A 26,297-nucleotide genomic window follows, 5' to 3' on the forward strand; every position below is an offset into this window, starting at 1 on the left:
TTCCTCTGTCAAAGGGGATAATAACAGAACCTACCTCCTCCAGTTGTTGTTGTTAAGATTTATTTTATTTATTTGAAAGGCAGAGATACAGAGAGAGAAGGAGAGATGTTCTATCCACTGGTTCACTCTCCAAATGGCCACAATGGTGGAGCTGGGCCAGGCCAAAGCCGGGAGTCAGGAGCCAGAGGCTTCTTCTGGGTTTCCCATGTGGGTGCAGGGACCCAACCACTTGGGCCACCTTCTGCTGCTTTCCCAGGTCATTAGCAGGGAGTATGATCAGAAGTGGAACAACTAGGACTAGAACCAGTGCCCATAGGGGATGCCGGTGCTGCAGACAAAGGCTTAGCCTTCTATACCACAGCACCGGGTCCTCCTCACTCCAGTTGTTCTAAGGATTAAATAAATGAATCCATATCAGCCATCATATAAAGCACTTTAAGCACTCAATAAATGTGGGCAATGGTAATTATCCACATCTTTCCTGCATTTGAGAAGTGATTCTGTCTTAAGCCTCATGCATTGTCACGTCCGGTAGGGAGTGGCCTCAGGAACAAAGCCTGTGGCCTTGCCAGGCCCCACAGGCGTGTGCTCAGGCCTCTCTTAGAAAGGAAATGGTTTCATCACCTAGCTGCCTAAGTCGGGGCCACTTTCTTCAGGGCAGGGCTCTCTGTGGCTTTGACTGCACCCAGACCCCAGCGTCCACGGTGCACACAGAGACATAAGCCATAATGGTCCTTCACTGCAGGCCCAGAGTCTCATCAAGCTGGGCCTTGTTCTCGCCCACGGACAAGTGAGGAACCCTTGGAAACTGTGCACTTCTGAAGGTCCATTGGTTGACCTGGCTGGAAGACTATGACTGTCAACCTTCAGCAAGGAAACCTTTGCATTCAAAGAAAGGCCAGCTCAGGCTCTAGGGCGAGGATGCTTTGTGGGCTGGCAGAAAGGCCCTTTTCACATGGGTTCCAGAGCCAGGTTACCTTCTGTTGGATCCTGGCACCGTCACTTATCAGCTGGGTGATCTGGCAATTTCTTCAATCCCAGTTTCTAACTGGTAGGAAGGGATGATGATAATGGTACTCACCTCTTCAGTTGTTTTGAGGTTTAAATGAGATTGTACTAAAACACCCAAAACAGTGCATGGCAACAGAAGTGCATGTGCTAGCCATTATTTCTCACTTGCTAGGGATGCTTCTGTTCTGGACGGAGGCTCTTATCAATAAAGGGACCACACAGAGTTCTAGAGTAAGTCAACTTGACCCCATGCCTGTTGTCTTTGAGTGCTACAAGCTTGTGGTGGTGGTGGGGGGGAGGGGGAGAGGTATCCCTGCTTTGTGCCTTTTAGGAAAGCTCATATTTCAACTTGGGAAATACAAGACTCCCCCAAAGTAGAGCACGATTGTCAATTAGCTTGACCACTAACTGACAGAGAAGTAGAAATCCTCATTGTTTCCCTGAAAATGCCCAAATTAGTACCCCGCCGCCTCGTCTACAGTCCTGTAATAAGCAGACTTTGTATTGGGTTTGGATACAGCTCATGAATCTCAACTGTGACCTGGGGAGATTGTTAACGTGCAGGTGCTGCCGACGATGGTTTTGTTCTGCTCCCTGTGCCATTCCTCCTCTGCCTGAAACCGGACACAGGAGGACTTTTGGTTCAGGAGCAGAATTTAAGGTGTTCAGGAGTAGTCAAGACTCAGGATAACCCAACCCCAAGGGACTCGACCAACTGGCTCCTGATCCCAGATCTTGGGGTGAGGGGAGTCTGGCAAGCCTGCCCTTTGACCTGAATCTGGGTGACGTTAGTAGTGCAGGTATAGGTGAAATGGCAGCCACACCTGGCTGGTCCGTAAAAAGGAAATACTTCCCACACCTCACTTTCTCACAACAAGGGCTCCAGGTGAAGGCATCCCCAGTGTGAGCCGCTGGCTTTAACGTCTGGGTGTGGCTGCAGGAACCACCCAGTACAAACCGGAGTGAACCTGCTGCCCTTTCCCTCCCCTGCTGCCAAGTCAAACAGAACACAGGGAACACAAATAGAATCATCACAATAAACCGGTTGTTGGAGCCAGACGCAGGAGGACCCACTCCCTGGCTCTGCCACCCCCTCCACCAGCCCAGACACGACGAGCTGCTCCGAGGGCTGTGGAAGGCGTGGCCCGTGGGCATTCCTGCCCATCTAGCAACCCTCCGGCTTGTCTGTACTCATCACCACCCACATGGACCTCTCCAGGAGCTGCCAAAGGCGGGAGGGAGGAGGGTCTCCCCTTCCTCCAAGCCCTGGATGGCGGGGAAGTGCCCGCCCCACCCACTCAGCTTGACTAACTCTGCTTGTCGAGGAGGGAACTCTTCAAACACATTAAACCCCTGAAGGCATCTGAGGGCTGCAGGAATCCGTGCTGGACGTGCTTCCCAGCAGGGTCACACATGGGGGGAGGGGGAGCGAGGAGCAGCAGAGGGAGGGGCCAGGCCTGAGCGCCAGCTTCAGACAGATCTGGTTAGAGCTCTCCAGGCAGCCTGAGAAGTCGCGCAGTGCCCAGCCTCGCCCTGGGCAGGTCACAGGCTCCCAGCAGCCGCCCAGACCTCTCTGCTGTGTGTGCTCTGGGGCCTGTCTCTCTCTGCCTCCCTGGGTCTTGGGCCAATGAGGAAGTAGGTTAGTCCCAGGCGGCAAGGCTCCACAGTCTGACTTTGTGGTGTCAGCACCTTTTCATGAAGTTCTTGCAGATCTCACAAGAGATCAAAGTGTCCCCGTGCAAAGGAAAGCTTGTGGAACGACCCAGGCAGAGCTGTGCTGTGTGTTCCACTGCCTCCTGGGGTTGTGGGGATCGCAAGAGCTCCGACAACAGAGACCAGGGCCAGAAGCCCGCTCTGTTGTGCGTCTTTGGACAGGTTCCTTAACTGCGTGAGCCTCAGTCTCTTCGGCTATCAAGATGAGCATAAGCAGCCCCGGTCATCAGGCGTGTTTAGAGGAAAAATGAGATGACATTGAGGAGGGGCCTCTATACAGCCCTGTCACATGGAAAATTCGAGATACATCTTGCCTGCCATTTCCTTCTCCCACACCCTCTCTCAGTGGCTTGCTGGGGCCTTGGGTGTCCTGAAGAATAGAAAGAGAGATCTTGAGAGAGACAGAATCTACAGTCAACAAACCATGTTAGTTCAACTTACCCCTGAGTTGAAATAGGAGAGATAAGGAGGACTGCCAGGCCACTTTTCCAGGTGGCAAGATGGGTTACTTCTGCGCCCGGGGTAAGTCGCATCGGCGCTTTCCCATCTGAAACAAAACACAAACCACTTCGTCCCTCTGCCAGAATCTGATTTCATCTTCCCTACCCACAAGTCAGCCTGTCCCATTAGCCTGACCTTGAGGTTTCCCTCTTCTCCATCTGCCTCCCACTCAAGGTGGAGCTGGAGTGGGGGAGGACACTCTCAGACAGGTATAGCTTGACCACGAATTGATGGAAGAAGTAGACATTCTCATGCTTCCCCGAAAATGTCCAAACTGGTACATTGCTGCCTTGTCCTAAGTCCTGTGATAAGCAGATTTTGAGCTGGGTTTCAATACAGGGCCTGAATCTCAACTATTATTATTATTATTATTGTTATTGTTAAATATGCAGATGATAGTCTTGTTCCATTCCCTGTGCCCTTCCTCTTGTGTTTAGAACTGGACAGCAGTTTACATAAGGTCAGTGTCTTCTACCTGGTGAGGACCAGACATAAGAAACCCCATGGTGCAGATGAGTGGACGGGGCAAGGGGTTGGGACGTGCCAGTCAGCTGGGTAGGAGCCCAGGGAGTGGCCACAGAGCGGGAAGGGAGCTACAGGGGAGCCGTCTAGGGACCGGTGCCGGGGAAGTGAGTAATGAGTGGATCAGAGGATGGAGCAAGACGGTGTTGAAAGGGCATGGCCATGCTCTGTGGGCAGGTGGGAATGCTGCTGGGCCCTCAGAGGGGAGCCTGGAGGTGCGCACTTGGCAGAGACGGAAAGGGGGCAGGGTTTGTGTTGCCGGAGAAAGGGCGGGAGCTCTGGCCAGCTCCCCAACGCCATTCACTTCCACCAACTCCTTCTTTCACGTTCCTACCATAGGGAACAGACCCTGCGTGCTCACTTTTTAAAATTCCAGCAGATTAATACACAAGGCTTAAATTCAGACTGTGACCCTGGAACTCCACACGCTGCCCAGGGCGGCCGTCTCCACAGGGTCCCGCCTCGGTTCCTTGATTCGGTGTCCAGAGTCGTGTGAAGGCACGGCTGGCGCACGCGGAGACTTCTCACGCTGCGAGGGCTTGCAGTGCCAAGACGGGCCCCAGCACAGCCCAGCGACAGCTGCGGCCCAGCTTCCCCGGCCCTCCCGTTTCTCAGTGCCACACTTCCCAGGGCTGTCTCGGTTTTCCTCTGACAGGACTGTACTTAAACGCAGTTCCCAGGCACGGCTCTCTCAAGTCTTCCACTACGCGCCAACTCCTTTCTGCTCCTCCTGGGTTCTGGGGTTTCCTGCGACAGTGGGAAAGGTCTCCGAGCTGGGTTTTGCGCCCGTCTCGCGGGCAAGGCAAGTTTGGTCAGCGGTTTGCTCTGTGGGCTGCCGTCTGGAGCAGACGCGGTTAGGGAGGTCACCCTGACAGTCGTGGCCGACCGAGGGCGGAGGGAGTGGTCTAGGCTTGGCCCTCAGTCTGGGAGTCCCGGGCAGCACAGAGCGGTCTTGGCTCAGGACCCGAGGCTGAGGCGTGCTGGGACAGCCTAGGGGGTGTCCTGGCTTTCCAGGGGCGGGGGAACCCTCTCTGGCCCGGGGGCGGGAGACGCCGTTCCACAATCGGTTCTGTCTCCACTGCCGCCTCAGCACTTTCTAATTGCAGTCCCAAACAACAACAGCCGCCGCCGCAGTCATAGCAACAGGCCCCGCCCCCGGCCGCCCGCGCGGCCCGCAGCACGTGACGGCGACGCCTGCGTCGCTCCCCCCGCCCCTGGCGCTCTGGGAGGGCGGGGAGGCGCTGGCGGCGGGGTGGAGGGGAGGGATGACGTTTGCTCTGTCGTCTCCATGGATATAATGCATAGACGTCAACGTCGCCAGTGTTTAGTGTGTAACGTTCTTCGGTCTCCATGGGAACGTCAGGCGGCCAAACACCGGGCCCCAGCAACAGGCCTGTGATTGGCCCGAGGCTTCCGAAGGCGGTGCTTGGTGTCCCGCGCCCGCTCTGCCGCGTTGCTGTTATGGTTGTTGTCTCCCGCTTGTTTATTTCGCTAACAGATCTTGGAGGCTGAGGTCTGGGGCCGTCGCCAGGGAGGGGATCCAGGAGCGAACGTGCTTCACGTGCAGCCTGCTCCTGCCCCTAACAGCACGGCAGATGCCACCGTGCCGGGGCCGGCTCGGGACCCTCGCGCCCGGCCTGTGGCGGCGGCGCACCCCTGCCCCCGCCCCGAGTCGCGTTACCGCGGTGCGGTTACCCCTTAGCCACAACCAGAGACCATGGAGTCTGCACAGTCAGGCCTGTCTGTGCTCCCCTCCGCAGACCCAGCGCCCCCGCCTCTAACCCAACACGGGCCCGGCTGCATTGTCCCAGCTGGTCCTGATTCTGTTGCATGACATCATTTATCCGCAGTCCCGCCCCGAGATGTCCAGATTTTTTTTTTTTTTTTTTTGGTAGCCTAAGTGTATTTCAAAGAATCCCAAAGGACTTGGGTGGATACTTCTATTTACAGATTTATTGAATCATACTCTTTTCTCTCTGCCTATTTTAGTTCAAAGGGGGGGGGGGGCATTTTCCTTCTCCGAAAGAAATAGAATAAGTTGAGGACAGAGACGGAGTACTACACAGTGAGTTCCCAGATTTCTGGCTATGCAATACGGTATACTACACATTCCAAGGAATATCTCCAGACACACTTTTCACCTTACCCTGAGCTCACATCAGTGAAACTGAGTTAACATCTGGCGAGAGATAGTGATCTAGCCTCAGGGGTTTCAATCCAGTCCTGCATAAAAGAATGCATTAGCATCTTTGGTTATGGTGTCAAATATAATAAATCTTCACCAGCTCATGCGCACACAAGTCTGAAATGTTTCATAAAAGGTTTAGATGACCCGATAACATGTTTTCAAAGCCGGGGGAGAGAGAAAGGGAGGGAAGGAGGGAGAGAGAGAGAGACTGATACAAACATCAGGTTAAAAAACAAGAAAAAAAATAACTCTCTAGATTGGGGTCAATAGGGAAGGTATACCACTGTCTCTGTTGGGATCTCAGCCACTACCTCCTTTCCCTTTATCTGCTCCTGTGAATTTCCTTGCTAATTCCTCTGCCCACCCCCCTTTCCATCCTTGGCCAGCCTCATGGCCTGTGATTTCCTTCGGAGATGTGAGTGAAATTGAATGAAATTGGGAGCCTGCTTAATGCAAATAGGACCAAAGGGCACAGCTCTTTATCATAATGAACTTCATTCTGATTAAGTCAGGCACTGCAAGTGCTTACTATTTACACAGTAAATATATTAAATTGCCAGGCAAGTCTCCTGTCCTGACACTGCCAGGGAATATTTGAAAGTCTGAATAAGATCATTTGTAGACCATCAAACATCCCTTTCTAATTCTATCATCTCTCTTTATGTTTCCAGGAATCCAGAGTGTCCTGGTCTCTGAGAGCCGATCTATCTAGGTTACTCGAAAGGAAGAAGAATGAGGCAGTGTTGACAGTGTCCACTGAGGGTGAGCTGGAGGCTGGAAGAGGTGCCGGAGGGCATCTCCTCCGTGTGGAGGAAGAAGAGGGGAGGTGTGGGATGAGGGAGCCTCTCCGGGCCTGGATTTGACTCTAGCATCTAACCAGATTTTACGACACTGTCCAACGGCATTGGTTCTAACCCCCAAGCTTCGTCCTTTCCTTTCGCTGGATACCCAAACGTAGTAGCAGGCCAGGGAATTTTTAATCCAGGAAATACAAAATAGATTATAGCTTTGGTGGTACCATCAGAAGCAATTTGCTTCATGTGTGTTTGCACATGAATGTGTGTGTGCGCACGCACACACCCTCTTCCATCCTGTGTTTCAGCCAAGAGGCTCTAGTTTGCTGACCGAATTCAACGTCAAGACCACGATATCCTTCTGTGCTGCTGACTTCCTCAAACCGCAAGACGATTAACCTCCCAACTTACTTCCTCTTTTGTAGAAAGCGATCTGCAGGATGCCCGGCCCTCCCGTGCTCACTGTGACTCCGGGGCACTGTCGTGGGGCCGATGCTCGCGAGCTGGCACTCGGAGACACCGAATGCTGGACAAGTGCTGGAGGGCCGCTCACGACCCCTTTCCCTCCAGCACCTCCCCACCGCGTGCTCGGTGGAGCCTCTGCCACACGTCCTCCGCGTGTCTGTCAAACAGGCCTTGGCCCATGTCAGGATGTGTAGGAAGGGTGACGAGCCACCGGCTTTCCAAAGCACACGTGCACTCTGTACCTCTTTTTAATCCTGGCCGTGATAGAGGGCAGATCCTCAAGTCTGGCTTTTTTTTTTTTTTTTTTTTTGGATATAAACATGGAGACATTGTCACCTGCCCTACCCACCTTCCAAGACTGTTATGAAGGTCAGACGTGGTCAATGGAGCAGGGTCAAGGTGGACAGGAGGAGAGAACCCCCATAGATAGGCTGGAGGAATGCCCACCTGTGTGATTTGACCTGTCCTGGGCCAAGGAGTGCTTCTTCATTGCCCCTAAAGTTCCGTTATCAGCAATAACTTCCTCTGGATAAGCGTGCGCCACTTCCTTCAGATCTTAGCTTTAAAATACGAATTCTGGGGTGGGCATTTGGCCTAGCAGTTAAGACGCTGTTAGTGCATGCACATCCCACATCAGAAGACGGGAGTTCAAGCCTGGGTTCCTGACTCCAGCTTCCTATTAATGCAGACTCGGGGAGGCAGTGGTGGTGGCTCAGTGGAGTCAGGAAGACCTGGATTGAGCCCCTGATCCAGCACAGCCCTGGTTCTTGTGGGCATTTGTAAAGTGAACCAACTGATGAAATCACTCTCTCTCACTCCCTCTAAAACACATAAACATTAGAATAAAAATTCTCTTGGGGCAGCGAGCTCCTGAAATCTAATGTAAATGCGGTTACCAGACGTGTTTTGCCCCGGCAGGTGAGACGGCATCACGTGAGGTCTCTGGGCTCTTGAGTAAGTCTGAGAACTGTGATTCTGGAAGCCTGGAGGAGATGATTGATTTTAATCAGTCAGCCCTCACAGTTGTGCTGCGGCTGAGAGAAGATACTTGTAGCCAAACTGTAGACCCCCTAGCTCCACTCACACGTGAGATGGGAGACTGTCCTCACCCAAAGCTTCTGATAGCATACTGCACCATAATCCAGAGGTTTCCATGCCACCAAGCTTTTTTTTTTTTTTTAAGATTGATTGATTGATTTGAAAGGCAGGGTTACAGAGAGGGAGAGAGACAGAGGCAGAGAGAGAGAGAGAGAGAGAGAGAGAGAGAGAGAAGTCTTCCTTCTGTTGGTTCACTCCCCAAATGGCCTCAGTGGCCAGGACTGGGCCAGACTGAAGCCAGGAGCCAGAAGCCAGGAGCTTCCTCTAAGTCTCCCACATGGATGCAGGGGCCCAAGCACTTGGGCCATCCTCCGCTGCTTTCCCAGGCGCATTAGCATGGAGCGGGATCAGAAGTGGAGCAGTCGGGACTCAAACCAATGCCCACATGGGATGCGAGCACTGCAGGCAGTAGCTTCACCCTCTGAGCCACAGCCCCAGTCCCACCAGTCAACTTTTAATTTGCCTCTTACTATCACCAGCATTTCATGACTTGGAGGACATTTTAGTATTCAAAGAAGCCAAAGGACAAAAGACTAAGACTAAAGGACAGTCCTTTTAAATAAAACAGAGTTTTATGAAAGCTCCCTGCCTTGTCTTTATTGTTCCTAGCTTTCTAAGGCAGTACAGTTTCTCCATCTCTCTCCATAGGGTGGTGTGGGGAGCAACTCGGACTAGACTAAGTTACTGGAATTAAGACTTATTCTATGCATCTGCTCTCCCACAATATGGCGCTGAGAAGGGAGTAACAGCTTCTACACAGCTGCCTCCAGTTCAACCAATAAACTGTAGGACCTGCTCCTGATTGGAGGAGAGCAGCGTGTACTCGGCGTGTGGGTAGCAGAGTTGGGATTGGTGGAAGAGGACTATAAAGGAGGAGAGAGACAACATGCACCAGGAACATCTAAGGGGAACATCTATCTGAAGGAACACCTGTGCAGCCCCCGAGAGAGCCAGCTGGTGGTGTGCCACTCCCCTGCGGAAGTGGGGAAAGTGGCTAGGGGGAACCGCCCTTCCATGGAGGTGGAAGGGACGGCAGCCAACCCGGGAAGAACCAGCAGCAAACCCGGGGAGGGCCGAGCAGACAAAAGAACAGCGCAGGGTCCTGTGTCGTTCCTCCACGAAGAGGGGGAGCGACAGGGTGGTGCTGACAGTGACGAAGAACAGAGAATCAAGGAGAGACAAAGAGTTCACTGAACATTTACTTGGTTTTCCTAATCATACTCCCCGCTTCTCCCCTATCCATCTCCGGGTCACCCGTTCTTTGGTAAAGGACCTTGGCATACTCACGAGGATGAGTCCCAGGGTGTGTGTGTGTGTGGGGGGGTTAATGCTGTGAGCGACTCTCTGGGTATCACTTCTGTTCTGGGACACATCAATTTGTTTTCAGCAAAGCCCTTGCTCAGCCCATGCCCCACCCACCCGAACACTTCTGGTTTTGCTTGGGGAGGCGGGATTATTGACTTGCCCCAAGCTCAGCTCAGCAGGATCAGATGGGACCGGGTGCTGGAGGCTGGCATGGTTCTCAGAGGAGGGAGCAGGCCTGCCTTGCAGCTGGTGTCTAGGCAGGTGCAGGAGACACTGGCAGAGCCCGTTCCACTGGCAGCTTGGGCAAGAGCTGGCCCACATTTTTTCCTGCTTGCAGTTGCCTCTGGCAGAAGTGGACGTATTCTGCACGTCCTGTGGCAGCACCGAGCCCAGTGCAGCCAGCCTGGCATCCCATCCGTATGCAAGAATATTTATTCATTTCTCCCCGATGCCCAAGGCATCTAGAAGCTGAGGCTATAATTGAATTCCAAGCACCATAAGCGTAATTAAGGCCCATGAGACTGGAGTTTCTCTCTTGTCACTCCCTGGTAGGTACCTAGGGGACACACAGTCACTTATTCAGGTCACCAGAGCACATCCACTGAGCTGGGTAGAGCAGTTAGCACAGTTCTCCACTGTGGATTGGAAACTTTTCAGGGCATTGTTTTCAAAAAATGTTATTGAACCTGTTTAGCAAAAATGGCATCAGAATGCGTATGCCTGTGTCGTCGAATATTAAATACCAGTCTATCTGCAAAGCACTCAGCATAATTCCTGAGCAAGCACTCAATAAATGTTAGCTGCGATTGTTCCATTTGTTCAAGTATTTTCTGAGTAGCTCTCATGGGCCAGAAAGTATGTTAGGGGATAGACAGTCAGTGAAGAGGGAAACAGGCAAAGTAAGGTGTCTGCTGTCCTGGAGTGGGGACAGAGATACTAAAGAGATGAAATTGAGCCATTCATGGCTCCTGAGAATCAAGCCTTCGCTAGGTGCTTGGGGATGCATCGGTGAGCAAATCAAAGCTACCTACCTTTGCTTATCTTGTAGATAGTAGCCCAGTTGCTTTCTAAGTAAATACATATTTTTTATTTATTTTTAATTTTTTTATTTTTATTTTTTTGACAGGCAGAGTGGACAGTGAGAGAGAGAGACAGAGAGAAAGGTCTTCCTTTGCCGTTGGTTCACCCTCCAATGGCCACTGCGGCAGGCGCACAGCGCTGATCCGATGGCAGGAGCCAGGTGCTTCTCCTGGTCTCCCATGGGGTGCAGGGCCCAAGTACTTGGGCCATCCTCCACTGCACTCCCTGGCCACAGCAGAGAGCTGGCCTGGAAGAGGGGCAACCAGGACAGAATCCAGTGCCCCGAGCGGGACTAGAACCTGGTGTGCCGGCGCCACAAGGCGGAGGATTAGCCTAGTGAGCCACGACACCGGCCAGTAAATACATATTATTAAAAGTGGCCTTTCTGCTAAGAAAGAAGAGCCCGGGGTGGGATGAAGGCATCTAAGAGGTTCCGGATGTAGCCTGGGTGCTCAGGGGAAGGCCTTTCTGTGGATGTGACATTTTAAGTGTGAGATCTGGAGAGAGAGTAGGCTGAATTGAGAAGAGTGGGAGGTGAGGGCCCAGAACATATGTACCACGCTAGCATGTCATGGTGCCTTTTCACACGTGTTCTAGAGGCTGGGTCTGCCTAAGAGAGGAGCGGGTCCCTGCCTCGGAGACCGCATTGGATTGGATTCAGACTGGGGACCAGGGGCGCATGGCAGGAGCTGCCTATCTCCTCCCCACTCCTAGGAATCCTTGAGAGTGGACAGTCGCTGGCTCAGCTTCCTGTGGGCTCCACTGCCTGCAACAATCAGTACGGACTGCGACTGCGGCCCGGCGACCCCTCTGGGAACTGAATTCAGCTTCTTGCACTCGCTGTGATGGAAGCCACCCTCGCGCCCCCAGGGACGCGTCAGCAGCCTACGTTTGCTCCTGGATTTGAATTAAAGACGCGCAGGCTGACCGATCAGTGGAGCGTTCCTCGGCCCCCAACGCGCACATAATCCTGTAGCCCACTTTCCCCTTGCTGCTGACCGTACTCTCCTGCGAGTTTTCAAGCTCTTCTTCTGTTATTCCCATTAGCAAGTTTTCACAGCCTGCTTCAGATTCCAGCTACGAAATAGTTCACATAGTTCTGTGTAGACATAATATTTACAGGAACTCAAGATGGGTGGGTTCTGATAGTGGCTTGTGGAGCAGTCCCAGTACAGTCAAAATAGCAAAGCATTCGAGAAAATGAGTGCTTTGAGACTTCAGTCCCCCAGAAACTCCCCAAATGTACTTGAAAGTTCCTTGAGTCCTCTGTAAGGATCAGCAGAAGTGCGGGGAGTGGGGCCCTGCGTGGTGAGAAAGCTTGGCTTGTTCAGTGTTCTGTTGTTTTACAGCATGAATTCTAAGCTGAACTCTGCTTATTGTCAATAGCTCTCTAACAAAGGGCAAAATGGAATGCGCCTGTTTTCAAATTCCTGCGAAAAAAGGGCCCTGGAAGATCTCAAAGCCTGGCTTAGGGCGGTTTACTTGGCTGTTTCCCAGTGCTTTCGTCTAAGACTCCCTAAGCTCCAGAGAGAGAACCTTCCAGCCATCTGCACTAGCATGGAGCCAGGTACAAGCTGGATCCACACGGATTGCGTGGCGTGAGAATGAAATACAACTGTCCATATCCTGTTTCAAGTGTAGCGGCGGCTTTGAGGAAACAGAGCTGGGAGTAGCTGGGAAATTTCCAAATTTAGTCTCAAAGTTGGCGTTCAGGGTCTGGAGCAGGAGGACATGGTTGCTGGTGAGTCAGGTGGTAGACTTTGAGGTGCACCGTACAAGCTCAGCTTGGGTTCAGAGTGTGAACGAATCAGCACTTAGGGTTGCCAGTACTTCAGCTGGAAGTTTCCTCCGCCTAGAATGCTCCCTACTCTTCCATGGCTAGTTCTTCCTCCTCCCCCCACTTCTTCTTCTTCTTTTTTAATTAATTAATTAATTAGAAAAGCAGAGTTACAGAGAGACAGAGAGAGAGAGAGAGAGAGAGAGAGAGAAAGTCTTCCATCTACCGGTTCACTCCCCAAATGGCTTCAATGACCGGAGCTGGGCCCATCTGAAGCCAGGAGCCAGAAACTTTTTCTGGGTCTCCCCCATGAGTGCAGGGGCCCAAGGACATGGGCCATCTTCCACGGCTTTCCCAGGCCATAGCAGAGAGCTGGATCCGAAATGGAGCAGCCGGGACTTTACCTGCTACGCCACAGTGCTGGCCCCAAGGCTAGTTCCTTCTTATCACTCACTTCTCATGGAAAATGTCCCTGCCTTCCACTCAATCTAAATGAGCAACATGCTCATGACATATCATTTCATTAACCGTTTTTGTTTTTGGAATTTTATTTCTTCATTTTTCCTTATTTGAAAGGCAGAGAGAGAGACAGCTCTCATCCATGGGTTCACTCCCCAAATACCTACAACAGCTGAGCCTGTACCAGGCTGAATGTGGGAGCCTGGAACTCAATTCAGGTCTCTCATGTGAGTGGCTGGGACCCAAGTACCTGCTGCCTCCCAGGGTGCATGTTAGCAGGAAGCTGGAATTGGGAGCAGAGTCAGGGATATAGGATGGGGGTGTCGCAAGCTAAGTCTTAACCGCTAGGGCAAGCACCTGCTCCAGCAGTCTTTCATTTTAATCACCTGGCCAGACCTTAACTTTTATCTGACATTGTTTATTTTCTTGTTAATTCATAACTAGACCAAGCTTCACAGAAGTAGGAAGCTTGGCTGTTGCCTAGGGATTCCAGTGACTGGTGCATAGTAGGTGCTCAAAAAAGGTGTTGAAAGAAGAATAAAGAACAGGGTACTTGCCTGGACTATTGGAGTTCAGAAAGGATTAACTTTGTTAGGCCCTGCCCCAGAACCTGTTCGTGAGTGTTTTTTCTGGCTCATACAAGGTAATAATATTTTGAGGTATGTGAAATCACTTTCTTCCCTGGAGGGAATTCTGAAACCAATGGAAAAACAGAAAGCAGGCTAGAGATGTCTGATAAGAATACAACTAAATTAATCTCAACTGGATGTGTGCTATAAACACCTCAGGGCTGCTCTTATCTCAACATACAATCGAAAACCACTTAATTCGAAACCCTTTGGCTGTCTGTAGTATTCTCCAGTCATTTTACCATAGGGACCAGAGATGGGGAAGAACCGTGGCAATTATTCACCATGCCTCGCCGCTGTCCCTCGGTGAGCCTGATCTGGTGGCCAGTAAAGACAGCGCCAGTGGAAGACCATCTCTCCAGCTATTTCTTTCCTTCTTTGCTGTTTTCCAGTGCTTTCGTCAAAGACTCCCAGCAGAGTTACAGAGAGGCAGAGAGAAAGAGAGAGAGAAAGTCTTCCATTCGCTGGTTCACTTCCCAAACGGCTGCCATGGCTGGAGCTGTGCCGATCCGAAGCCAAGAGCCAGGAGCTCTTCTGGGTCTCCTACACAGGTGCAGGGGTCCAAGGACTTGGGCCATCTTCTACTGCTTTCCCAGGCCATAGCAGAGAGCTGGATTGGAAGTGGAGCAGCCGGGACTTGAACCTGTGCCCATATGGGATGCTGGCACTGCAGGTTGGGGCTTTACCTGCTACATCACAGTGCTGGCCCCTCTCCAGCTGTTCACAACTCCTTCCTGCCCTCCTCTCCAAGTTCAAAGCTTAGGCAGACATCAGCCAGAGCAAACCTCAGTGCAAAGAAACTGGCCTTGCCTGGGGAGGTATTAGTCCCCAGCACAGTCCAAGAGCAAGCACAGAATTTTTCCTCATAGACACCTGCTGGGTAAGGAACCAAGCCATCAGATAGAATGGGAGGAAGGAGTAGAACAGCCCTGCTGAACGAGTAGAATGGAGAATCCTGCGGGCCCATCTCACCCTCTATGCTAGCCAATGAGAAACAGGCAGGTGCACACGCAGCACCCTGTGGACAGCTGCTGAGGCCAGCTCCAGCCCAGACGCAGCTTGATGTAGGTGCTGCATCCCGACCTCAGGTCATCCTGTGGTTTGGGATACTCCAGTCCACCTGCTCTGGACAACTCAGGCAACTGGCAAGTACTGACCCAGCCCCAGCTGTGTGCTCAACCCCAGCTGGATTGTCCAAGAAGCCGAGTAAGCGTGGGCTGGGGCAGAGCTGGGGCACACGAAGGGAGGAGATAGGAGAGCCGCATCTGTTGCCCTGCTTATTGAGGGCTTAGTACTGTGCCCAGGCTCCCCATCAACAGTTTTCCCTCCCTCATGGAATGTACACCCTGATATTGTTTCAGCATACTGGTTTTCCCCTTTTTAAAATAAAAAATCATTTTACAACTCAACATTGTTTTTTCTTGGAAGTACCTTGGGGCAGGGGAGATACTGAAATTGTGTTGGTGTTAGGACCATAAAAGGTTTATGTGGAGCTCTGTTGTGGCCTAGCAGGTTAAGCTGCTGCCTGCAATGCCAGCGTCCCATATGGGCGATGGTTCAAACCCAGCTGCTCCACTTCCGATCAAACTCCCTGATAATGCACCTGAGAAAGCAGCATAAGATGAAAAAGTGCTGGGGCCCCTGCACCCATGTGGGAGACCCAGAAGAAGCTCCTGGCTCCTGGCTTTCTGTCTGGTCCATTCACAGCTGTTGTGGCCATTTAGGGAGTGAACCAGTGGATGGAAGATCTATCTCTTCTCTCTCTCTCTCTGTAACCCTGCCTTTCAAATAAAAATAAAATAAATCTTAAAAAAGCCTTTTTTTCACATTGTGGCAATTTGGGGAGTCAACAAGTGGATGGAAGCCCCCTACCCCGTAACTCTGCTCTTGAAAAAAAAAATAAAAAGACCCATTATCCAAAAGAGGGAATCCATTCTGCCTTCTCACCCACAAGGACAACAGTAGATAAGCCATCTCTTTAAAATTCACTCATTCCTTCCACAAACATTTATTATGTGCCTGCTAGAGTCAGGAAGATGGGCGCTGAGGATAGATAGAAATCAGGCAGAGAAGGGACCAGCGTTGTGCACAGTGGAATAAGATGGCACTTGTGGCATGGCAACCCATAGGAGCGCCAATGTATGTCCTCAGCTACCCTGGTTCTGACCCAGCTCCCTGCTAATGTGCTTGGGAAGGCAGTGGAAGATAGTCTGAGTGCCTGGGCTCCTGCCGCCCATGTAGGAGACCAGGATGGAGCGCCTGGCTCCTGCCTTTGGCTCTTGTGGCCATTTGGGGAATGAGTCAACAGATGGAAGCGATCTCTCTCTCTCTTCTGTCTCTATCTTTTTTTTTTTTTGACAGGCAGAGTGGACAGTGAGAGAGACAGACAGAAAGGTCTTCCTTTGCCATTGGTTCACCTTCCAATGGCCGCTGCAGCCACGGCCGGCGTACCACGCTGATCGGAAGGCAGGAGCCAGGTGCTTTTCCTGGTCTCCCATGAGGTACAGGGCTCAAGCACTTGGGCCATCCTTCATTGCCTTCCCGGGCCATAGCAGAGAGCTGGCCTGGAAGAGGGGCAATCGGGACAGAATCCGGCACCCTGACCGGGACTAGAACCCGGTGTGCTGGCGCCGCAGGTGGAGGATTAGCCTATTGAGCCGCGGTGCCGGCCCTGCCTCTATCTTTATCTCTCTTTATCTCTTTTTCTCCCTCCTTCCTCTCTCGGTTGTTCTGCCTGTCAAATAAATAAATCTTGAAAAGATAAGTAAGGTCCCTGCTCTTGCATCCCTCATGACCTAGTTAAGGAAGAGACAAAGAAAAAGCACATAAATAAGTAGCATCACAGTGATGTGTGTAATGTGACAGAGTGACCAGTGGGCAAGGAGGGTGGCTGCAACGCTGCACAGGGCAGGGAGTGGGCAGCGCAGGCTTCCTGGCAAAGCTGATACTTGAGCAGTTGTTGATCATGCGGAAGACTCAGTGCATTGATGCAACAGATGGGGGAACAGTCAGTGCAAAGGGCCAGGGGCAGGAACGTTTGAGGAAGCAAGATGGCGAGATGGTGGGGGCAGAGTGAGGAGAAGTGGTTCAAGATGCTTGGAAGGTTAGGCAGGGCCTGGATCCCACATCTTTGGAGACCCCTGGAAAGAGTGTAGGTATTTTCTCAGTGTTGTTCTGCAAATTGGCCTCTCAACAGGTCTGTTGAGGGTTATGACTCAATTCGGAGCCCCATAAGTGGGGGGAGCGGGCCCTGGCAGCACACAATCCTTGCTTGTGCTGGCTGATCACCTCAGTCTGGGGCGGGCTGGAGTCCGAGTGTGGAATTCTTCAACAGAGTCATTTGGGGAATTTCACCAGTGATCTTGAACTCATTAACACTCCCAGGAAAGCATCACTGGAGACACTCAGACCTCAGCCGAGGGTTGCGACTGGACGTTTTCTTGTAGAGCACACAGACGAGGATTAAGACCAGGCATCGTCCTAGGGATGATGTGTCGGTGATCTGTAAGCTCAGAACACAGCGAAACTCCAAATCCCTACACACTGGTCAGGATGCTTCTGATTGGGACAGGGAAACCTTTTTGGCATGACAACGATCAATGGCTCTTGAAACATCTGTCTTACTGAGTGGCTAAAGTGACGTAAACCACACTCAAGATGTCTTAACAGCTTGGCACACAGAGCGCGCCAGCCCATCCCAGCACCTCCGTCCCCTGCCCCCAGCCCTGTGCCCCATGCCGACTGCGAGAATTTCCCACTGGATAGAAGCCCTGCCGTTGAGGTTTCTCACCCAGGGCGTGTTGTTATCCTATAGGCTTAGTGACGTAGATGGGGCTCCTGCGGAATCCCAGCAGCGGAGGCCCCAGAGCCACAGAGGTCAGCTCAGGACATCGGAGGAGCCGACAGCCCGGAGGAGACTCGCTTTTCTGCCCGTGGGGAGTTTTGTAGGGTTCTCTAGCACATTCAGCACGCCTGCCGGCCAGCCGCGTATCCCATACTGCCTGTGGCCGTGAGAGCGACCGCGTGCTGTGTTCCCCGGATCCCCAGCTCCAGATGGAGTGTGTTCCAGGGACCACACAGAGCTTTGTTTAAATGCTCACATTAGCAGAAGGACGGGGATCCCATTGAATCATCATCTCCTGTCAAAAAGCCAAGAACTGCTCAGAATGAAAACAGAGTTCTTCCCCAAGAGGCTAAATCCCCGGCACTAATTGGTCGCTGTGTGTATGTGTGGGCGCAGGGGGTGCTCACCCCGTGCCTGCGCTATTCTAAATAGGGGCACCCTGTCTGCTCACAGTCTGAGCCAGGGTGAGTGACCTTGCCCTTCAGGACCCCTCACTGGGCTCACGTGTGTGTGGCACCCCCAGGAAGAGCAGAGCCCTTCTCCTGCTTGTGGGGCCCAGACATTTACAATGAACAAGTTCAAGGGTGGTGCCGACTGGGTCTTTGGTGCACACACAATGTGGCATTTATGTATGGGTACTGGCTGTCCTCATGGGACTCAAAAACGGGGCTAAGTGTGATCTTTCGTCATGAGCCACTGGGAGCTACCCATAGGCGGCATCAACTGGAAACAGCTCAAACATCTTGCTATTTTCTCTTCCCCAATTTTCGCCTATTCATACCCAAGAATAAAAGAGTCAGTCTATCAGCCTTCCTAAAAGAATATCATCTGTCTGCTTACTAAGTACCCACAAATAACAATCATTTATGCCCACCTTGCCCGGACGAAAGCATTCCTTCCTTCCTTCATCCATTCATCTATTCAGCATTTATTGAACACCGACTGTGTGCCAGGCACAGCGCTAGGCACCAACTGAATGCCAGTACATGAAAAGCACAAAAGCCCCACGTTGCCACACGAGTCTCAGAGGCGACTTCCCTAAGTCCCTGAAGGAGTGATTTTGATGTGCGCATCTTCCTGACTTCTGGTCCCGTGCTCTGACCACAACGCCTCACCACCAGACCACACTTCCCCAAATAAATAACTACTTCTGCATGCTAGGGACAGGCCGTGTGCGGCAGCATTTACGTAGGCGGCACACACGGCAACCTTTCACTGAATGTGGCAATCACACCCGGCTAGACAACGTGCACTGACTTCAGAAGTTCTCCAACAGTCTGAAGTGGCTCAAGTCTCCTCATTCAGGTTCTAGAGAGGGGTGCACACCAGGAGAAGGTTGTATGTGATTGGAGGAGGGGACTGCTGAGGACCAAATGGGTTTGTTTCCAGTCCGGGTTAAAATCAAACGTGGAATCCATGCTCGCCACATGTGACTCCCCAGGGAGGAGGAACTCAGCACACAGCTCATCACACTGCAAGTTTGCTGTTATGTGCTCAGACATGTCCAGGACACGGGATCCCTGCCCTGCTGGAAAGGTGTACTGGGCTCACAGGGGGGTGCGCACCTGTCTTCCAGTCACCCTGACCCTGACCTCTGCAAACGGCCAAGGCGATTTCACACGTTGGTTCTGCTTTGCTTTTCTTGCATGAGCTCCACTTTTAAAAATGTGATGTTGCGGTCCTAAAACGGATGCGGGAATCTGTTTGCACACGCTCAGGTTCAGATGCTGGGCGGGCAGGAGAGGAGCCCTGGGATTGTATCATCCTACACAAAGGCCTGGGGTTGAGCACTTGCTTCTTCAGATGCTGTTTGCAAGGGTCATCATTTCAATACCCAGAGGCCAGAGGACCCGGGCCCCAACCCTGCAGTGCAGCCCCTTCCTCTGAACGTCTTCTGGGGTATCCTGCTCTTATCTCCGTCCAGTCACTGCGTGCTGTGGTGGAACCCTCTGTTGACTTGTCACTCTCCCCCATGCACTGACTGAGATGGGACCAGGTGCACCCTGCTCATCACAGTAAGCACCAGCCTCTAGCCCAGGTGTGGGGCCACAGAGGGTTCTCAGCAGGTCTCGGCTCAATGAATAAAAGACAGAATGAATGCATGACCTGGTCTTCTGAAAGTATGGATTTTGTAAGTCTCCAGCTCCGGGAAGGGGTTAAGCAATCTGGAGTAGGGAGGATCTTCTACAGAAAAGATCTCTTTCCTCCTTTATTGGCAAAGCAGGGATGTGATCTATGGGATAAATCCTGGGTATAAAATCTTGACACATCTTTTAGGTGTTGGCCTGAGCTGCTTCAGACTCGAAGGGGAAGTAAATCAAACAACTGGAGGTTTGCTTTTAAGTGACTCTCAGATCCAGTGGAGAATGGCCCGGGAATTCAAAGCTTGACCTACTTTGTCCGAAAGCTAATAATAAAAGGAGAGATGGATTTGCCGTCATAATTTCTCTCTCTCTCTCTCTCTCTCTCTCTCTCTCTCTCTGCCTGTCTCAATCAAGGGCAGTGAAACGGCCTTAAAGATGATGGGATCAAAACTGGAGGCCGCAGACCGGCTCCGGGACGCACAGCAGCTCCAAGAAGTCTGTGTTTGTGTCTTGCGTGTTTTGCCTTTTCCTCCCCCTTCCCCTTTTGAGTGAGGATGGGAAGAAAAAAAGGCGCCCAAATTCCCACCAACACACACCAATGACATACAACGATGAAATTCTGTTTTCACCTCTGCCTGTGACAGCGAAGGCAAAAATAGCAAGTGGCCCAGTTCCACGAGTCCCCGCCTCCCCGCCCTCCCCGCTCGCGCCGGGCTCGGATCTCGAAGAACCGAGGGCAACGCACGGCCCCGCGCGAGCCGCGCTCCGCCCGGGACGGCGGATGATGTCAGGCGGCGGCGGGCCGCGGCCGCAGCCTGCCCGGGGAGGCCGCGGCCCCTGGGGAGCGCGGAGGGCGGGCGGCCGCGCGGCGTCGCCTGGAGACGGCCCCGGCGGCGCACTGTTGCTGTAAACAGCCGCTTCCCTGTTACTATCTATAGCCGGATCGCCCGGCTCCCGGGCGCGGCGGCGGGAGGCAGGTCCGTGGTTCCGCTCCCCGCACGCCACCCACGACCCGCCCGCTGTCCTGACCCTGCCTCGCCCCTCCCCGGGAGCGGGTCCTCGGCTGGCCGCGACCCCTAGGCCCCCAGAGTGGGTCAGAGGACTCAGGGGTCCTGCAGAGGGACCTGCGCCGTTGCACTCCAGGGGTGTCCGGCGCGCCGGGGCCCAGCTGGGACAGTGTGACCCCGGCGGTCCTTTGCAGCCCAGCGGGAGGCTGGGGGCGTTGGGGGGGCGTGGCGCGTTCTGCAGCACCTGCTCGGCCCCCAAGACCTCCAGGTTTCCAGGGCCCGGGCCTCGAGGCCTCCCGCCTGGATACTGCTGGGCACCATTCTTCCATTCCCCTTGCTGCCCGCCTCCCATCCGAGCTGGAAAATCACCCGCTGCGGGCTCCTTGGGAGCCCAGTTTCCTGGCGGAACCGACCCGGCCCCCACCGCACCCCCAGCTCTGACTTGCGTTCCCTGGCGGCTCAGTCCACCTTGGGGCCCCGCACAGGCCACCCACCCCCAGGACGCCGCTCGGAACGCGGCTGACGACCCCTTGGCATCCTGGCGCGGGGGTCTGTATGACGTATATGGACGGGCGTCCCAGGGATTGGACAGTAACACTAACACCCCCACGTTCGGCCCAGAAGAAAAAAACAAGTGCGCTGCCTTCCTCCAAACACGAAAACGAATCAGTAAAAATCAAAGTACCCCCGCCTCGCAAATCAAGCCGGGCTACCGTATTTCATTTTAGACCCATCACGTTCTGCTTCCAAACGTAGTAATGATCCTGGGACCCTGGGGGCTCGGGGGCTCAGGGGCTCGGGTCTGGGGCCACATTTTGCACCCAGCTAGGGCGAGGGTCGGGAATGGGGGCTGCGTGCGTTCCTCTGCGAGCCGCGCTTGCGCCCTCGGGGCCGTGTACCTGTTCCTCCAGTACTTGAGCCTCAGAACCAACCCTAGTCCCTGCACCGGGGTGAGAGGCCGGCCTCCGTCCCATCCCCCACGACCCCAGGAACAAGGGTCCGCAGCGTGCCCAGTGGGAATGTTCGCTCGCCTTCTCCGCCTCTCCCGCCTCCCCTCCCCCGCCCCGGCGCGGCCCCCGCTTCCCCCCCGCGCTGCACCCTCAATGTTGGCTGCAGCCCGCGAGCAGTTCCCGTCAATCCCTCCCCCCTCTACACAGGATGTCCATATTAGGACATCTGCGTCAGCAGGTTTCCACGGCCGTCCCGTGTCGCCGTGGGGGGAGCCACCCCCGAAGACCCTCTTCTCGGGGGTCTGAGACCCCTCCGGGACCCTCATCTCGCCACGCCCGCAGAGTAAGGACTCACAGGCATACCGGGGCGGGGGCTGCGCGCGGCTGGGGGTGGCCGGGTCGCAGCGGCGCCACCCCAGCCGGCGCGCCACCCCTCCAGCGCCACATGGTTGCGCCCGGTGACGCCGTTGGGCTCATTCACAAAATGCTGTTATAAAAGCGGTGGCTGCGGCGCCTCGTACTCCAAGCGCCTCTGCAGCGAGCAGCCAAGAACCTGAGACAGAGCCGGCGGCCGCGGCATAGCGAGCGAGCAGTGACCGCGCTCCGACCCAGCTCTGCCCCAGCCAGCGCTCCGCCGGCCTCGGTGCCCAGGCCCCTCGCCCAGCTTGCCCTCCCTGCGACCATGATGTTCTCGGGCTTCAACGCCGACTACGAGGCAGCGTCTTCCCGCTGCAGCAGCGCCTCGCCAGCCGGGGACAGCCTCTCCTACTACCACTCCCCAGCCGACTCCTTCTCCAGCATGGGCTCCCCGGTCAATGCGCAGGTGAGGGCGCACTGGCGCCTCCGTGGGGCCCGGGACCCGGGGGGTCGCCAGGGTGGGAGGCTGCCGCGGCCGGAGCAGCCCCAGTCTGGGAGCGCGGGGCTTGTTGTGAGCGCACGCTCGCCAGTCGTCATAGTAAGCCATGCCTGCCCCTCTGCCCGGCGGGTCCGCGCCGGGCAGCCCCCTGCCCGCCCTCTGCGACCGGGGCGGACGTGAGCCCAGGGAGAGACTCGCCAGGTGGAGGTCCGGCTCCTTTGGGGCAGGCGGCAGAGGGCGGCCCGGAGCCGGGAGGAGGGGCGCGGGAGGAGGGTGCGTAAGGCAGTTTCATTGATAAAAAGCGAGTTCATTCTGGAGACTCCGGAGCGGCGCCTGCGTCAGCGCGGACGTCAGGGATATTTATAACAAACCCCCTTTCCAGCGAGTGATGCTGCTGGAGAAATAACGGGAACACGGCCGCGGGCTGGAGACAGGAGGCGCCGCGTTGCGGAGACCTTGCGGGCAGAGGGCAGAGCTTCCAGCCGGGATGGGAACTAACAGACCCCGCAGGCGCCGTTCCCCGGCTGCTGCATGCGGCAGGCGCTGGGAACCCGGCGCGCCCCACCTGTGAACGCAACCCGCGCGCTCACGGCGGCTTCTCCTTCTGTTTTCTTCCAGGACTTCTGTTCGGATCTGGCCGTCTCCACTGCCAACTTCATCCCCACCGTGACTGCCATCTCGACCAGCCCGGACCTGCAGTGGCTGGTGCAGCCCACCCTGGTCTCTTCCGTGGCTCCGTCGCAGACCAGAGCCCCCCACCCTTACGGAGTCCCCGCCCCCTCGGCTGGGGCTTACCCCCGGGCTGGAAACGTGAAGACCCTGACCGGAGGCAGAGCTCAGAGCATCGGCCGAAGGGGCAAGGTGGAGCAGGTGAGGGGCGCCTCTGCACCTTGGGGGGTGGGGGAGGCGGGTCACGGGGACAGCAGCGGAGATTGGGGGAACCCAGCAGCGAGGATGAAGCCAGAGTGGGAATTGTCTGTGCATCCCATCCCGAGCCAGGAAGCCTGGCTCCAGGCCAGACTCCGATAGTCCCGCCCCCAAGAAGTCCGTCTGTAGTTTTCTTCCCTGATAGTTTCCTGTCGCTGGCGCCCTCAGCCTGGGCTCATCTTTGTTCTTGGGCTGAGGATCTGATTTTAAATGCAAGTCACACCCCGCCTGCGACTGCAGGTTAGAAATACTCGTCAGAGGAGGTGCCAGGGAGCTGGGAGGCGGCAGGAGCCAGCTTCCCCGAAGTGGTGGCTGTCACTGTTACTGAAGCGCTCTCTGCTTGGTGTCGTTGTAGTTGTCACCCGAGGAAGAGGAGAAGAGGCGAATCCGAAGGGAAAGGAATAAGATGGCTGCAGCCAAGTGCCGAAACCGGAGGCGGGAGCTCACCGATACCCTGCAGGCGGTAAGTAGACCCCAGGGGTCACACCTTTCGAAGTTCGAGGCTGGGCCCTGGAGTGTGACCGAGTCTCATGCTGTCTCCATCCTTCCCCAACACAGGAGACAGATCAGCTAGAAGACGAGAAGTCTGCGCTGCAGACGGAGATCGCCAACCTGCTCAAGGAGAAGGAGAAGCTGGAGTTCATCCTGGCAGCCCACCGGCCCGCCTGCAAGATCCCCGATGACCTGGGCTTCCCCGAGGAGATGTCCGTGGGATCCCTGGATCTGAGCGGGGGCCTGCCCGAGGCTGCCACCCCGGAGTCCGAGGAGCCTTTCAGTCTGCCCCTCCTCAACGACCCGGAGCCTAAGCCCGCAGTGGAGCCCGGCAAGAACCTGAGCGGCATGGAGCTGAAGGCCGAGCCCTTCGATGACTTCCTGTTCCCAGCGTCATCCAGGCCCAGCGGCTCGGAGACGGCACGCTCTGTGCCGGACGTGGACCTGTCCGGTTCCTTCTATGCCGCAGACTGGGAGCCCCTGCACAGTGGCGCCCTGGGGATGGGGCCGATGGCTGCGGAGCTGGAGCCCCTGTGCACCCCGGTGGTCACCTGTACCCCAAGCTGCACCACTTACACGTCTTCCTTCGTCTTCACCTACCCCGAGGCTGACTCCTTCCCCAGCTGCGCCGCGGCCCACCGCAAGGGCAGCAGCAGCAACGAGCCCTCCTCTGACTCGCTCAGCTCCCCGACACTGCTCGCCCTGTGAGCCGGCCGGGCTGGGGAGGCAGCCGGCGCGGCGCCCTGCCTCTGTCCGGAGTTGGTGCATTACAGAAAGAACCACGTCTTCCCTCGAGGGTTCCGGTAGACTAGGGAGGACGCGATCTGTGCGTGAAACACACCAGGCTGTGGGCCGCAAGGACTGGAACGCACCCGCGTGTGGACCCGAGTCCTTACCTCTTCCGGAGATGTAGCAAAACGCATGGAGTGTGTGTTGTTCCCAGTGGCACTTCTGAGAGCTGGTAGTTAGTAGCATGTTGAGCCAGGCCTGGGTCTGTGTCTCTTTTCTCTTTCTCCTTAGTCTTCTCATCGCATTAACTAATCTATTGGGTTCATTATTGGAATTAACCTGGTGCTGGATATTTTCAAATTGTATCTAGTGCAGCTGATTTTAACAATAACTACTGTGTTCCTGGCAATAGTGTGTTCTGATTAGAAATGACCAATATTCAACTAAGAAAAGATAATGACTTTATTTTCTAGTAGATAGAAATAAATAGCTATATCCATGTACTGTAGTTTTTCTTCGACATCGATGTTCATTGTAACGTTACTGATCATGCATTGTTGAGGTGGTCTGAATGTTTTGACATTAACAGTTTTCCATGAAAACGTTTTATTGTGTTTTTAATTTATTTATTAAGATGGATTCTCAGATATTTATATTTTTATTTTATTTTTTTCTACCTTGAGGTCTTTTGACATGTGGAAAGTGAATCTGAATGAAAAATTTAAGCATTGTTTGCTTATTGTTCCAAGACACTGTCAATAAAAGCATTTAAGTTGAATGCGACCACTTCTGCTCCTTCCTTGGGGCCCTTTCCTGCGATTCTGAAAGGCATGCCTGGGGGACCAGCTGGTCCAGAGGGTAGCACCTGGAGGGGCACACGCCCCTCTGGCTGATCCCGTATCAGAGAGAAGGAAGCTCCAGAGCCAATTTGGAATATTTTGCAAATGCATCTTCGTGTTGGGCTGGGAAGCCTCTCCACCTGCTGATTCTGAGGGTGGGAACCTGCTGGGTGAGGCTGCTGTCTCCCTGCTTCTGGGCATGTCTGGGCGCCCAAGATGAAGCTTGGCATAGCTACTGTCATGTCTTATTTCCACAAAATCACGTGAAGTTACTCTCACCTAAAAGGCAAGGCACACTGAAGAAGAGTCCAGAAAGAATGAGTTTCTCAATATTCCACCGTTGGGATGAGAATCTGAGCTGACCTCCATGCTAGCCATCGGCTGAACCGCCTGTTACTATTTGGTTCAAAAGAAGTTTGCACTCGGTTGAGGACGCCTCCCCAGTCCTTAACTCTGACCTATACACATTGAGTTGGACTATTTTATTCCCCAAAGGAAGAGAGGGCTCTGTCCCTTAGTCCTTAGTGACAGATGTACAATAGACCCTGAAGTTTCTTTAGCACCATGTGCCTGTCATTCAGTTTAAACTGGGGGAAGAAAACACTGACTCTGAGAATTCAAAAGGGATCTCAAACAGCGCACATAATGCTTGATGGCTGGGAAAATAAAGTTACATAATAGCTCAATAAGGAGAAGTCAACAGGACTCTGAATGAGCTTTGACTTTGCAACTTTATCATCATAAAGAAGAACATGACCTTTGTCTGGGACAGCTCTGCTGATGGGGCACTTACATGCACACACGTACAAACCACAGAGAAAGAAGACTGTGCCCTTCAACCTTGGTTCCCGCGGCTTCCGCACAAGCTGGGTGGAGGTGGAAGGGAGCTCCAAGGCCAGGTTTTCAATGCGTTGGTGATAATGAAAATCACTGGGTGGTTACGGGGTGTCAGCCTCAGTCAAGGTCAAAGTTTTAATTGAAAGTGAGAGTTCCATGAAGCTTGATCTCATCTGTGATCTTGGGGCTC

The 26,297-nt window shown here is 54.0% G+C and overlaps 1 protein-coding gene across 1 annotated transcript; it reads left to right on the top strand.

Annotated features, from left to right (window-relative positions):
- Window positions 1-21,951: 21,951 nt before the first annotated feature.
- FOS (Fos proto-oncogene, AP-1 transcription factor subunit) lies at window positions 21,952-25,209 on the top strand. The gene is made up of 4 exons (XM_002719639.6): window positions 21,952-22,250; window positions 22,902-23,153; window positions 23,566-23,673; window positions 23,769-25,209. The coding sequence occupies exons 1-4, from the start codon at window positions 22,110-22,112 to the stop codon at window positions 24,408-24,410; spliced, it is 1,143 nt and encodes a 380-aa protein (XP_002719685.1). The 5' UTR covers window positions 21,952-22,109; the 3' UTR covers window positions 24,411-25,209.
- Window positions 25,210-26,297: the final 1,088 nt, after the last annotated feature.

This window comes from Oryctolagus cuniculus, chromosome 20 (genome assembly GCF_051225735.1).
Source record: "Oryctolagus cuniculus isolate XC-2025 breed Fujian yellow rabbit chromosome 20, ASM5122573v1, whole genome shotgun sequence".
NCBI lineage: Eukaryota > Metazoa > Chordata > Mammalia > Lagomorpha > Leporidae > Oryctolagus > Oryctolagus cuniculus.

Bases quoted from the DNA above. Each gene is read 5' to 3' on its own strand.
- FOS (XM_002719639.6), top strand. From the start codon at position 22,110: ATGATGTTCTCGGGCTTCAACGCCGACTACGAGGCAGCGTCTTCCCGC. The intron at 22,251-22,901 runs GTGAGGGCGCAC...GTTTTCTTCCAG, and splicing joins GCTCCCCGGTCAATGCGCAG to GACTTCTGTTCGGATCTGGC. The intron at 23,154-23,565 runs GTGAGGGGCGCC...GTGTCGTTGTAG, and splicing joins GAAGGGGCAAGGTGGAGCAG to TTGTCACCCGAGGAAGAGGA.